The 15,950-nt window shown below is 42.5% G+C and overlaps 1 protein-coding gene across 1 annotated transcript in view; it reads left to right on the top strand.

The window, feature by feature from the left end:
- Positions 1 to 9,509: 9,509 nt before the first annotated feature.
- LOC133548252 (kinesin heavy chain-like) overlaps positions 9,510 to 15,950 on the top strand; it is a 285,184-nt gene continuing 278,743 nt past the window's right edge. Inside the window, exons 1-2 of the mRNA XM_061893571.1 lie at positions 9,510 to 9,575; positions 9,807 to 9,894. Of these exons, the coding sequence (XP_061749555.1) occupies positions 9,510 to 9,575; positions 9,807 to 9,894 (154 nt within the window). The remainder of the gene's footprint in view (positions 9,576 to 9,806; positions 9,895 to 15,950) is intronic.

Genomic DNA, 15,950 nt, shown 5'->3' with positions numbered 1-15,950 from the left:
AGTTTTCAGCACAATCCCATTCAAGATCAGACAAACATTAAAGGGAGACAGAACAGGATCGCTGACGGGTCTGCCGGCTTCCAGCGCCCCTTACAAAAAAAGATGAGATACAGGTAAACAAGGGGAGGAGAAAAAAATAGAAGAATAAAATAAAATAAAAATATCGGTCTTAGCCTGGGCCCTGGAGAGGGGGTGCAGACTGAGGCCAAGGGAAAAAAACAACAACTCATAGCAATAGTACACATCCCTCTTACATGTGTGTAAGAGGGAAACATCAAACATCAAAGAACACAGAACACATTAAAGACATTAAAGCAGCAGATACAACCAGCCACTTCTACATACAGCTATGAATAAAAAGTAAAAGAAACATATCCACTGTGGTGGCCTCTGCGGTGTTCCACGCCATCGTCCGCTGGGGTGGAGGGAGGATGGCCAGAGACAGGAGCAGACCCAACAAAGCAACCAAGACAGCCGACTCCACTCTCGGCCAGTGTCCAGTCCGCATGGATGAGCGATGATACGTCCAAGGAGACTGAGGTGTCCGACACCTGCTCACCCCAGCCAAGACACCGCAAAGCCTCTCCGTCCCAGCGCTCAGTGCCAGCTCCGCAGCCCTGTCCCCTCATCCGCAAAAAAAGAACAATAGTGTCACAGTGGCTTACACCTGCTTGACAACACACTGTGTCCAATGTTTTCACAAAGATAAAATAAGTCATATTTTTGGTTCGTTTAATAGTTAAAACAAATTTACATTATTGCAATCAGTTGATAAAATATTGTCCTTTACAATTATAAAGGCTTTTAAAAAAAAATCTACTACTCTGCTGGCTTGTCAGCAGACTGGGGTAGATCCTGCTGAAATCCTATGTATTGAATGAATACAGAATTGTTTTGAATCGGAAAAATATCGTTTTTGAATCGAGAATCACGTAGAATCAAAGAAATTGATGTATAATCGCATCGCGACACCAAGAATCGATATTGAATCGAATCGTGGGACACCCAAAGTTTCGCAGCCCTAATATATATATATGTGTATATATATATATATATATATATATATATATATATATATATATACAAACGTATATGGGTGTGTGTGTGTATGGTGCTTTTAGGTTAAAGGGATGTGGGAAATGGATGATTGGTACATTTTACCAACATTTTCCACCTTTTTTCTGTGCTGCTTTTCTGTGTACACAGCAGCAAAATGTTAAGTTCAGAGGGGACACGCTGCATTCACACCAGCCTCTTTCTCACACCCTGTAAAATACGACTTATTTTCCGCATCACTGTGTTGTATCAATGTTGACAACGAATAGGGGGAGCAAAGTTGTCCTGGCAATGTTTGGACTTCTGCGGTAGTATCAGAGGTGTCATTTACGTGGGCGACACATAAAATCAGACTTTTCGTTTTTTTTTCCTCCACGCTGCAGTTCTGGATGAATGACGACAAAGTAGACACTGTCTTGCCATAGAATATAGAATAAAATAGAATGCCATCCGACCACAGAACTGTCTTTGAGAAGGTCTTTTCTTTGTCCATATGATGTCAGATGAAACAAAAATTGAGCTGTTTGGCCACAATACCCAGATATATGTTTGGAGGAGAAAATGTGAGACCTTTAATCCCAGGCACACCATTCTCAATCAATTAATCAAACCTACCGTCAAGCATGGCGGTGGTAGTAATATGATCTGGGCCTGTTTTGCTGCCAATAGAACTGGTGCTTTACAGAGAGTTAAATGGGACAATGAAAAAGAAGGATTACCTCCAAATTCTTTAGCCCGGAGGTTGGGTCTTGGGTGCAGTTGGGTGTTCCAACAGGACAATGACCCCAAACACAGGTCTAAAGTGGTAAAGGAATGGCTAAATCAGGCTAGAATTAAGGTTTTAGAATGGCCTTCCCAAAGTCCTGACTAAACGTGTGGACAATGCTGAAGAAAAAAGTCCATGTCCAAAAAAAACAACAAATTTAGTTGAACTATACCAATTTTGTCAAGAGGAGTGGTCAAAAATTCAAGCAGAAGCTTGTGGATGGCTACCAAAAGCGCCTTATTGCAGTGAAACTTGCCAAGGGAAATGTCAGCAAATATTAACATTGCTGGTTGTATACTTTTGACCCAGAATATTTCTTACATTTTCAGTAGACCCATAATAAATTCATAAAAGAAGCAAACTTCATTAATGTTTTTTTGTGACCAACAAGTATGTGCTCCAATCACTCTATCACAAAAAAATAAGAGCTGTAGAAATGATTGGAAATTCAAGACAGTCATGACATTATGGTCTTTACAAGTGTATGTAAACTTTTGACCACGACTGTATACAAATATTGACTGTAACAATATTAAGTACAAGACCTATATCTAGTCAATAGTACAATGATTGTGTCGATTTTTTTTTTTTTAATCACAGAATCTTTTCAATCAATCAATCAATGTTTGTTTATAAAGCCCTAAATCACTAGTGTCTCAAAGGGCTGCACAAACCACAACGACATCCTCGGTAGAGCCCACATAAGGGCAAGGAAAAACTCACATTTAATGGTAAGTCGGTGACAGTGACATTGATGACTAGGGTACGCCCTTGGATGCAGGAGAACTTTAATCATAACCAAATATATTACCCTTAACTACTTGGTATTGGATCTATATCCATATTTTTAGTATCAGCCAAAACTAATGTAAATTATTCAAGCAACAGATTAATATGTGATTATTACATTCAAACTGAAGTGTTGATAGAACATGTTAAAACAGAAAGTAACCGTATATTAACAGTAAATGAACATGTAAAAAGGTCTTTATTGTCATTGCACAAGTACAATGAAACTTTGATGCAGAGAGGAAGTTTTTAAAAAATAACAGCTTTTATTTTGAAATAACTTTTTAACCTCCGGTAAAAAAGTATTTCACAAAAATATATACAACGTACGGAAAATGAATCCGAGGATAAACACTTAACTCAAAAAATCACTCCAAAAAATAAGGAGGAATACTACTTTAAGAAAATAACCCAACAAAAATAGAATATCAAGAAGAATTAACAAAAAACGCTCCTACAGGAGGAAAAATAAACTCTAATATATACAAATACAATATCTATGAATAAACAAAAAATCACTCAATCAGTGAGGAATTAAAACAAAATTTGGAATAACAAAAAACTCACCAGTTAGGTCGACGAAGGAAAACTAAGGACGCTCGAAGGAGGAAAAAAGTAAACTCAAAATTTCAGCAAAAAATAACTGCTATGGAGAACAAGAAAAAACAGGAGCAAGGCAAGAAGGGAATCATGGACATGGACGTGCACATGAACATGGACGCTAGAAGGCACGATAGACGAGACGATCTGGCAAAGGACAAACGGAGAAGAGAGCTTAAATAGGATGAGGGAGTGATGGGGAACAGGTGGAAACAATCAGGAATCAAGGATGACGTCAGACTGGTGACACAAGAGGAAGGACCCGTGATCTGAAACAAGAGGGTAGCTTTTCAAAATAAAATACATAGATCACAAGACAGAAAAACAAACAAGACTTCCCTCACCGCGGTGTGACAAAACCTGTTACAGGTTAGACAAATAAACAGTGTACAGGGTTACAGAACAGGAACGCTGACGTGTCGCCACAAGGCACCCTGTAAAAGATGGGAAAAAGGTAAACGTTGGGGGAGTATGAGTAAAACATTACAATCTAGACTGGGCTCCTCTAAAGTGGGAAAAAACCTCCTTAGCAAAGCACATATACATATTACAACATACATCTCGAGAGTTGCCAACAAAGGGGAGGGAGTAGGGGCCATGGTGGCAGGCTGCAGCTCTTCAGGCGCTGCCCATCGGTCCATCCCCCTAAGGGATTCGCGTCAAGGGCATTGGATGGGGTATGTGTGTGTTGCTTATATTTTTCGTGGATGCAAGTGTGAGTGTTGCCTCCCGTGTCTCTGTTCTGCGGCCTTGATGTCATGCAGTCGCACAAAAAGTGTGTGTCCATGAAATGGGAGTTTGTTGTGTCTTTACCGCACTATGACTTGTCCTCTAAATTCATCCTGCGGGGCAGACAGTCCGATGTTATCCAAATCACAAGAGTGTTCACAGTTATTACCGCATCCTCTAATCATTTGTGGCAGCTGGGGTACTCTGAAGCAACTTCCAATTTGTGGACAAACCAGAGCAACGCTTACTCCAGTCGGCAGATGTCCTGTTGTCATAATTCCCAAAAGGTAAATATCTTCACGTCCTCGACTGAAAGGGTCGCCAGGCACGCGGCACTCCTTCTTCTCCCAAGAGTTCGTGGTGTGACCAGCAACAACCGCTCTGTCACGACGAGCAGGTTCCCCCAAACCCAAGATCTTGACAATTTCATCTTGGCCAGTTAAAGGCCTACTGAAACCCACTACTACCGACCACGCAGTCTGATAGTTTATATATCAATGATGAAATCTTAACATTGCAACACATGCCAATACGGCCTTTTTAGTTTACTAAATTGCAATTTTAAATTTCGCGCGAAGTATCCTGTTGAGAACGTCGCGGTATGGTGATGCGTATGATGACGCGTGCGTGTGACGTCACGGATTGTAGCGGACATGTTGTTCCAGCCCGATCCTAGCTATAAATCGTCTGCTTTAATCGCATAATTACACAGTAATCTGGACATCTGTGTTGCTGAATCTTTCGCAATTTGTCCAATTAATAATGGAGACTACAAAGAAGAAAGCTGTTGGTGGAAAGCGGTGTATTGCGGCCGGCTGTAGCAACACAAACACAGCCGGTGTTTCTTTGTTTACATTCCCTAAATATGACGGTGAAGCTTTAATATGGAACAGAGCGGTCAAGCGAACATGGTTCCCTACCACATGTCAAACGGCAGGTTTCGGTGAGAAAATTGTGGTAATAAGTCGGCTCTTACCGTAGACATGAGCGGATAGCTTGCGTCGTTCCTCGTGCACCTGTCGAAGAGGCAGCTACGGACTCTCCGACCGGCCGCCCCCGAACGTGGGATGCTTCTACCGAGGAGGAGGGGAAAAAAAACCTCAGCCTGGCCCCAACGGCTGCCTTCGCTTCGCCTCGTCGAGAAACGTGCTTTCCCTCAGAGACACTGGCGGTCACCACACCCGTGGCCACACCCCTCCGACTTTCAGGTACCATATAATCTCACTAAAACACTAGTAACACAATAAGCAGATAAGGGATTTTCCAGAATTATCCTAGTAAATCTGTCTAATAACATCTGAATCCCTCCCACAGCCCTCGCCTTTTTTTTCTTTCTAGCCCTTCACTCTAACTTTCCTCATCCACGAATCTTTCATTCTCGCTCAAATTAATGGGGAAATTGTCTCGGTCTGAATCGCTCTCGCTGCTGGTGGCCATGATTGTAAACAATGTGAGGATGTCAGGAGCTCTACAACCCGTGACGTCACGCGCACATTGTCTGCTACTTCCGGTACAGGCAAGGCTCTTTTATTAGCGACCAAAAGTTGCGTACTTTATCGTGAATGTTCTCTACTAAATCCTTTCAGCAAAAATATGGCAATATCCCGAAATGATCAAGTATGACACATAAAATGGACCAGCTATCCCCGTTTGAATAAGAAAATCTCATTTCAGCAGGCCTTTAAATAGTTCCAATGTTTAGATTTGGAGAGCAGTGCAAAAAGAGGCAACAAGAAAGTTAAGATAAGACAAGACAAAGAAGCAAGCAGGAGAGGGAAGGAATGCGTCCACTCTCCATGAGTGCCAGTGAGAAAGAATGTAGATTACGGTAAACATCTATCCAGCCTTCCATTTTCTTTTTCCATTTTTTGTGGTCCCCATTATTTTGACAAGTATTAAAGTTTCGATATACATTGTTGTACCAAAAATATTGGAATCGGGACAAACTGTCAACGCGTGGACTTTGGGGTTTGTTTTTTCGGAATGCAAAGGAAAGTTGGCGCGGGCAACATGTGTAGGTAGGGACACATTTATTGATTGCTATATATATAAAATAAAAAGGAACAAAAGGCGCGCACAAGGCGGAAGTACAAAACTTGGCTAATGAAACAAAAACTAGCACTTGAACATGAAACAAAACCCAATAATCGTGACATAAAAAAACAAAAACTTACATGGTATTGCAAGAAGCAAAACTATGGACGGTATCAGAGGTTGCATGGCATGAAGTGAACAGAGGTAAAGTCGCCATGCTGACTTCCTGGCAACTTTCGGTTTAAATAATAGTTACATGATTAGTGAAAACAGGTGCGTGGCTTGGGGACAGGTGAAAACTAATGGGTTGACATGGAAACAAAGCAAACAAGGAAGTGCAAAAACATGAAACAATGGAGTCTTAAGCAAAACAGAACATAACTAAAAAAAACATGATCATAAGACATGACACAAACAAAGCTCATATGCACTAAGACTAAAAAAAGCAAGGTAGCGGTGCAAATTCATCTTAGGACAAGATGTCTGGCATCACGGCATGCTTGGACCGCACAGCGATTCCCAACTCCTGCAAGTAAATCAAGCGATAATGAGAAAATGATTGGGGCTTTTTCAGGAATCAATGGCAGCCATCTTTCATTGCTGAGGCTATGAACAATGCAAACGTCTCCTGTCACGGATTAGCTACGCTGTGCAGATAAATAACAACGTTTTTTTAATGGAAAAAGACTGCGAGTCAACAAGAAGCAGACACGGCAGACCCGAGACATCATTCAAGACGTGTTTGCTTCTTCTATACGTTGTTGACAGTGCCATTGAAAAGGTTGACAAGCAGCACAGCTCCTCTGCGATGCTGCAAGGATTGTTTACTGTGCTCTATCCCAATCATGGCTCGCAGCGTTCCTATGCTTCTGTTGAATATGTCCTTTATTGTATATGATGTAAGGGGATGAGCATCTGGTGAGCACCTTAGTTGCTGTTTGAATTCATCATTCATAGAACGGATCATCTGTCGGAAATGCTTACACCAGACTTGGCTATGAATACCCTGCAGATTGTCATGCTTTACATGAAAAATAAGCATTCCCTCTGGCTTCCATGGAAGGAAATGTCCGTCACATTTCATTTTCTTTCTAATTGCCGAACCATTCCATTATGGCCTTCCCTGAGGCCGTAAAATCCATGTATCACATACAGTACAGTTCAAAAGGTTGTATCTAACCTAGAAATAAATCTTGGATCTACTTTAGTGTAGTCCGTGTGCAGCTTGCATGTAAGTGCCATATATTTAGACAATAATTGGATGTGTTGACTCATTTTTAGTGGATAATAAATCCATACTGCTATACAAGCTGTACACTGAATACTCTAAAGTATCCTAAAGAACTACATCAGAATCACACTGGGCCCGATTAAACAATAAGTTCTTAACTTTTCCTCTTATCTTTCTTTCTAAGTGATTTCCTAAGAGGAGTCCATTCAAATTCATGATATGTTCCTAAACAGCCAAATTGTTCCCACCTGTTGTTCTTAAGTTGCTGAATGCAAAATGGTTAGCGCTTGCTTGTCTGTCATAATCTGCATATAAACATGACCTTCTTTCCCCAATATGCAAATGTAAACACCATTAATTCCATTATGTGCACAGGTAAACCCCCTTATTCCCCATACAAGGGCATCAAACACACGGAGAAAACACAAACAGATTACTGAAGAGAAATTCGTATTATCCCGCGGGGGGAATACATAATGTCAAAATGTAAGTTTAAGAAAGGGGGGGGGGCAGCTCTCGGTGGCCTAAAGCGTTCAAATAAATATTCGTCACTTGGGACAAATAGGTCTACACGGTCATGAAATATGCGCTCCCTCCACAGGGCACCATCTGCGGCATCTTGCAGTAGCAGCAAAAGCATTGCCATTGTATGAGTTTAGTCTTTTAAAGATTCACCAATTACTAAATCAACGCCCCGGTAATTCAGGATTGTGTGTGTGTGTGTGTGTGTGTGTGTGTGTGTGTGTGTGCATGCACGCACACGGTATTTTGAAATGTCTATATATTGCTCATTTTGCTATCTATCTATCTATCTATCCATCTATCCATCCATCCATCTATCTATATATCCATCTATCTATCTATCCATCTATCCATCTATACATCCATCCATCTATCTATCTATCTGTCTATCTATCTATCTATCTATCTATCTATCTATGAATTTAACATTAGACAATAAAAGTAAGGGAAGCTGTCACACTAAAGAACAAATAGGCCACGCTAAGAGGGCTCTGGACCACTCGTACATTTTGTTCTTACCTACAAACAAATCCCTGCTAAGAAAACATTGGTGAATACAAAAATCTCCTTAACAACTTCGTAAGTGGGCCTGAGAACAAAATGTGCTGTTGAGAACGGTTACTGAATGGGGCCCACTCTGTCAAACCCTTCAATTACAAATATATTGTATTGATTTGACTTGTCAGACGTGGAAACAACTGTTTTTAAGTTAACTGTAATGTTTGATTTTATTATTGTTATTAAAAGGAAATATTGCTTTTTAAGTAAACTATGCATGACAAATAATGTTCAGTAACACCATCTATAATCCAACTTGTTCACACAATTTAAGATAATAATATTCATTCTAAATGCTGTTATGTAGGTATTTGTCTTCAATTGGGCACGTTAGGTAGGTAGGTTGGTAGGTAGGTATTTATTGTCATTGCACAAGTACAACAAATCTTTGTTTTCAGCACAAATCTTGTTCAAGATTAGACAAACAAACTGTACAGGGTTACAGAACAGGAACGCTGATGGGTCGCCACAAGGCACCCTGTAAAAGATGTGAAAAAGGGTCAACGCTGGGGGAGGATGAGTAAAAAAAAAACAATCTAGCCTGGGCTCCTAAGGGGGCCTAGTCTGGAGTGGGAAAACAACCTCCATAGCAAAGTACATATACATATTACAACATAAATCTCAAGACTTGCCTACAGAGGGGAGGGAGTGGGAGCTATGGTGGCCGGCTGCAGTACTTCAGGTGTTACCCAGCTGTCCATCACCCCTAAGGGATTAAAATGCAAAATCTATTTTTGTGAGATAAATAGAAATACTTAAATATCTGTTTGTCACCTTTATTTATGATTTTAAAACAAGTTATACATAACGAAATCTAATCATCAAATGCATATGCATTTAGATTAATCATGATTAATCACAGGCAGCACCTCCAAAGACATGCACCTGGGGATAGGTTGATTGGCAACATTAAATGGTCCCTAGTGTGTGAATGTGAATGTTATCTAACTGTGTTAGCCTTGTGATGAGGTGGTGATTTGTCCAGGGTGTACGCTGCCTTCCGCCCAAATAAGGGTGAAGTTATAACATAATTGTAGTACCGTTACCAAAATATTGGTATTGTTACATTACTAGTTGAGACTTAAAGTGCAAAAATAGGATTTATCTGAACTCTTGCAGTCGTGTTTGTCTCTTTGTGATGGAGTTGCTTAGTGCAGGCCATTCACTTTTTAAAGTGTTTACAACTTTTTGCAATACCATTTGTCTTCTTTGCTCAGCGGGGCCATGACCGCTGCCGGTAAAAAGCGTCACCCGTCTCTGTTGGCACGCTGCTCTCACAATAAAACACAGGTGTCACAGTATGATGTGTGTTTGAGTGTGCGTGTGTGTGTGTGTGTGTGTGTGTATACGGCAACATCCTTCATAAAACATGCTCACCGTGTGGCAGCTTTCATGGGGGCGCTATGACTCTGCATCTTTTATTGATGATGGCAGATGATGGGGGTCGACCTCTTTGTTGTTGCAATAAAACACAGCTGTGTGCAAGTGTTTTTGACCCCGCCTCCTCTCTGCCTTTCACAGGGGAGGTCCTACGTGTTCGACCAGGTGTTCCCCACCAACGCCACCCAGGAGCAGGTCTACAACACCTGTGCCAAGCAAATTGTCAAAGGTAGGACACCTAACGAGGACGTCTTTTTGCTGTGGTGGAAGATTTAAATTCCGCGGCGTCAGCATAGAATATTATCGCTGTGTCATATTCATCACCTTTCCATCTGTCATTTATTTTCTACCTTCTGGGTTTTTTGGGAAGATGAAAGCGGGCGCAGAAAAAAAGTGATTTGTCAAGTGAGATTATTTATCTAGCGCCAGATGAAAAGGCACAAAAAGTGACGACGGCATAAAAGTCAAGGTAAAGGATTTATTGGAAACACAGGAGGGCTCTTTTATTCCTCCATAAATGGCCTTTATTTTAATATAACTTCCACTTGCTATACTGTTCTGACACCATATGATTCATCCAATCACGCTTGTAGTTAAAAAGCTTTGTTCTTGTTGAGGTTTGGGTAATTTTGTATCTGGACTCTCACTATTATGTTAGATCCACTATTGACTGAACTTTCACAATATTATGTCAGATCCACATTTTCGGTCCTCACCACGGTTTCTCATAGTCATTCTCCTCTACGTCCTCCTGGATTGTGAGTTTTTCCTTGCCCTTATGTGGGCGCTAAACCGCGGACGTCGTCGTGGCTTGTGCGGCCCTTTGAGACACTTGTGATTTAGGGCATGGGTGTCAAACTCTGGCCCGTGGGCCAAATCTGGCCCGCCGTGTAATTTAATTTGGCCCTTGAGGCAATATCAATTTAGCATTAGAGCTGGCCCGCCAGTGTTATACAGCGTCGGTGCCGCTGTAACACCGCATTCACCGCTAATACTCATACTTGCCAACCCTCCTAATTTTCCCGATAGACTCCCGAAGTTCATTGCCCCTCCCAAAAATCTCCCGGGGCAACCATTCTCCCAAATCTCAACCGATTTCCACCTGGACAACTATATTGGGGCGTACATTTAAGGCACTGCCTTTAGCGTTCTCTACAACCTGTCGTCACGTCCGCTTTTCCTCCATACTAACAGCGTGTAACATAATATTTGTGGCTTTTACACACACGCACAAGTAAATGCAAGGCATACTTTGTCAACAGCCATACAGGTCACACTGAGGGTGGCCGTATAAACAACTTTAGCACTGTTACAAATATGCGCCACACAAGAATGACAAAAATGTTTTATTCATGCATTTTCTCTTGCTACTTCAAGGCTTGAATGTTTGGTTCATTCATTATTGTTATTTTATTTTCAAATTTATTATTAGCCTGTGGAAAAAAACTGATATATTCACCTCAGACGATTGCAAATAGAAAAAAAGGCATACTGACACGATGGCGACGCATGGTGGATGCGCGTTGTCACCCCAGGGATGCAAGAGGACCAAGACAGGCAGGAGTTGCAGGTAAGAGTTGATTTAATACAAAACATAAAATAACACTGGTACAAAATACAAAGAAAAGGCGTGCCGAACGCACGGAAAGCTAGGCTAATAATTAGCAACGGGAGCAGAGTACAGAAATAGATGTGCAGAGCGCACGCGAAACTAAGGCGAGACTTAGCAATAGTGACTACAAAAAGAAGAACCAACGTGCGTATTGCAAGTAGCAAACAAACCAACCAGAAGGAACTGAGGTAGCAGGCAGGACCAAATACTAAGGCAATCAATGAAAAACAGGTGTGCGTCGAAACAAGGGCAGGTGGAACCAATGTGAAACCACGGAGACCAGATAAACAGGAAGTGCTCAAACTAAGGAATGGAAGAGTCCAAAATCACAACAGTACCCCCCCCCCCCCCTTCAAAGACAGATCCCAGATGTCCCAAACAAAGCAAAGGAACCCCCCCACAACCAGACAGTCCAAAAGTGACGGGAGGGCGGAGGGAGGACATGGTGGAGGGTCGCCAGGTCCTGTGTCACCGAATCCACCGAGGACACATTAGGTGGCGGCGGCGGGTGGAACGCCGCTGCCGCAGAAGTTTTGGCGCGCGACCTCGTACAGGCCACATCTGTGGCCGACGTGGAGGTGGACGCGCCTGCTGAGGCGGACGCCCGGGGTACGGCCACACCCATGGCCGACGTGGAGGAGGCTTGGCAGCAGCAGACGAAGGTGCGGGGGATGCAGCCGAAGCAGGCACCGATGCTGATGTGGATGCCGGCAGAGGAGCAGGTGCAGAGGCCGGCAGAGGAGCAGGTGCTGGTGTTGGCTTCAGCCGAGGTGCTGGTGTTGGCTTCAGCCGAGGTGCTGGTGTTGGCTTCAGCCGAGGTGCTGGTGTTGGCTTCAGCCGAGGAGCTGGTGTTGGCTTCAGCCGAGGAGCTGGTGTTGGTGTGAGCTCCAGCCAGAGGTCGGGTGCTGGAGTGAGATCCAGACCGTGGTCAGATGTTGGTGTGTGAACCAACACAGAGTCAGAAACTGGAGTGGTATCCAACCAAAAATTAGAAACTGGAGTCTGATCCAGATCGGGGTCAGGGACTGGTTTGTGAACCATCTTAGGACTAGGACTCGGACTACGACTCAGTCCACGAGTCGGACTAGAACTAGGACTACGACGAGGGCTAGGACAGACTAGGACTTGAACTACAACTAGGAGTATGACTTGAACAGGGGCTTGGACTACGACTAGGAGTATGAGTTGAACAAGGGCTTAGACTACGACTCAGTCTACGAGTCGGACTAGCTCTTGGACTGCGCACAGGTGGAGGAAGTCTAGCTGGTCGTTTCGGCTGAGTGGGTCGCAGCTGTGCTACCTCCGCAGCACAGCTGCTAGTACCAGGCCCTCCCCCAAGAGGCGGATTCCAGACGACCTCCTTATGGTCAGCGATTGACCCTAAGGGTGGGTGGCGGGAGGTCAGGAGCAGGGTAGACTCCACCCCATTAGTCTGTACGAGGAGAGGATTGTTCTGAGCAGCAAGAAATTTCTCCTCCAGCTCCAGTTCAATCAAAACTCTCCTGTACCACTCGTCCATCCAGGCAGGACTATATTTTTCTAGGTCAGTTTCAAAATCATTTGAGGTGGGGGTAGGACGTGAAATAGGCTGAGATGTGGGCGGGGCTTGAACCATACGGGGTGGGGCCAAAGTAATGGGAGGCTGATCTTGACAATTAACAATATACTGAGGGTGACTAGAATCAATATAAATGTCCTGATACTGTGTGAAAGTATTATTACTGTCCAAGTCTTTAGAAAATGGCTGAGATATATCGTCCACAATAAAAAAGTCTTCGGTGAAAATATCAATGGTGGAAGGCATTACGTCACCAGGGGGTGTTGACGAAATGACGTCACCGTGATGGACCGGTGGGCCGGAGGTATGCCCTGGCCTTACAGCCCAGTCGGAAGAGTGGTTGGAATATGGAGAAAAAACAAAACTTCCAAACCTCAGGGAAGAGTACTGGGCTGTTGTCTGCGCGCTGCTGTCCGGGGAAAAAGTCTTGGCGGCTTGGCGAAGGGAAGACTCTTGGTGGTCCACTGCGAGGCGGCGTTGTGCTGGTTGGTTTCTGACACGATGGCGACGCATGGTGGATGCGCGTTGTCACCCCAGGGATGCAAGAGGACCAAGACAGGCAGGAGTTGCAGGTAAGAGTTGATTTAATACAAAACATAAAATAACACTGGTACAAAATACAAAGAAAAGGCGTGCCGAACGCACGGAAAGCTAGGCTAATAATTAGCAACGGGAGCAGAGTACAGAAATAGATGTGCAGAGCGCACGCGAAACTAAGGCGAGACTTAGCAATAGTGACTACAAAAAGAAGAACCAACGTGCGTGTTGCAAGTAGCAAACAAACCAACCAGAAGGAACTGAGGTAGCAGGCAGGACTAAATACTAAGGCAATCAATGAAAAACAGGTGTGCGTCGAAACAAGGGCAGGTGGAACCAATGTGAAACCATGGAGATCAGATAAACAGGAAGTGCTCAAACTAAGGAATGGAAGAGTCCAAAATCACAACACATACTATTTTTATTCAAATTTTATTTGATAAGCCATTGATATTTTTTTAATTATTATTATTTGAAACTGGATTTTGCATGTCACTAAAGTTATATAAGCCTTGCTTGTTCAATATTTAATGCAAACTTGTTTGGGTCCCTATTAAAAGGTTAATTTGTTCAACCTTGGCCCGTGGGTTTGTTCCCTTTAGAATTTTGGCCCACTCTGTATTTGACTTTGACACCCCTGATTTAGGGCTATATAAATAAACATTGATTGATTGATTGTATCTATTAGTTTGCACTAGTGTTGTAACGATACCAATATTTTGGTACCGGTACTAAAATTATTTTGTTATTTTCCGGTATTTTTCGGTACTTTGTAAATAAAGGGGACCACAAAAAAAAATTGCATTACTGGCTTTATTTTAACAAAAAATCTTAGGGTACATGAAACATGTACCCACGCAAGTCAGTAACATCAAAGCTCATATTTGTGCATTCACGCACAGCATACAACGTTTGGTGGACAAAATGAAACAAAGAAGGAGTGGCATAAAACACGTCTGGTGAGTTCAAGGACCTCCAAAATTAGTAGGACAAAACGACGCTGGCCTAAAACTCTTTACCAAACATATTAAACAGTGGGCTTTCTAACAATTAGGAAGGTTTGTGTTATGTCTGTCCTACAAAAACATTATTAAAACAACAAATATATATTTTCCCCCCCATCTTTTTACATTTTTGAAAAAGCTCCAGGGAACCACTAGGGAGGCACTAACCCCTGGGTTGCTGACCCCCGACTTAAACCATTCAGCATTATTAGACACTTTTTCATTTGCTTATCTTGTCAAGCAATCACGACTAAAATGAACAGATATCATCTGCATAGATAAGAGGTAGTACATTCCTAGAAACACTTTTAACCCATCCGTCCATCCATCCATTTTTTACCGCTTGTTCCTTTTGGGGTCGCGGGGGGTGCTGGAGCCTATCTCAGCTGCGTAAGGCGGGGTACACCCTGGACAAGTCGCCACCTCATTATAGAGCCAACACAGATAGACAGACAACATTCACACTCACATTCACACACTAGGTACCATTTAGTGTTGCCAATCAACCTATCCCCAGGTGCATGTCTTTGGAGGTGGGATGAAGCCGGAGAACCCGGAGGGAACCCACGCAGTCATGGGGAGAACATGCAAACTCCACACAGAAAGATCCAGAGCGCGGGATAGAACACAGGACTATTCAGGACCTTCGTATTGTGAGGCACATGCACTAACCCCTCTTCCACCATGCTGCCCAACTGCTAACCCATCAATATAGATTAAAAACAAACAAACAAACAAAAAAATAGCTTCTAAAACAGAGCTACTGACGAACCCCAGAAACTACTTTAGCTCTTGTTGAACTTTAATTATTATTAAAAACATGTTGTCAACTTTCATGAATGTAGTAGCTATGTAGCCAGTTTGAAACGACATTTTCAGTGTCATATGTATTTAATTTTGTCAGAAGAATTGTTTAATTGACACTATCAAATGTGTTGGATAAATCAAAACATAAAAAGAATATATTACCATTGATCTACATCGCTTGCAATGTTACCAACAAAATTGTAGCGGCGCCATTTCTGTGGACATTCTGTGAACCCATCCATCCGTGCGTTTTCCATACTGTTTATTCTCATCGGGGTGATGAGTAAGATGGAGTCTATCCCTATGAAACTACACAGATGAATATACAAAATACATCTATCAGACAATTGTTTTAAAATTCTTCTGTAAACATTTTTTTTAGCACAGAAATAAACTAGCATTCCCAGATTCAAACAAAGAAAGATAGAAGAAGCTAATCAACTACGGTTACCACGGACTACAAAGGCAGACGCGCACAATTTTTCAAGATTTAAAGTTGTTTCTTTGGCTACTTTAAAATTCCTTGATTTAATACCTTTGATGCCATCTTTCATCAATGCCTAAATAAACGCCCCGTGTGTGATTTCAGCATCCATGGAAAATAAAATCATAGACTTATCCTTTCACCAACAAATATTTTGCAGTAAAATCATTGTCGGAATGAGTTCCTAACAAGTAAGAGAATATAATGTCGGTCTATAGCTGTGAGTAGGAAGGCGAGGAAAGCCTAAAAAGATCTCTGCAGAGAGAAGCTCTGATTAGTCTTC

This window comes from Nerophis ophidion, linkage group LG02 (assembly GCF_033978795.1).
Source record: "Nerophis ophidion isolate RoL-2023_Sa linkage group LG02, RoL_Noph_v1.0, whole genome shotgun sequence".
Classification (NCBI taxonomy): Eukaryota; Metazoa; Chordata; class Actinopteri; order Syngnathiformes; family Syngnathidae; genus Nerophis; species Nerophis ophidion.
Note: the sequence above shows the minus strand (reverse complement) of the source record. Positions and strands in the feature narration are given on the sequence as shown.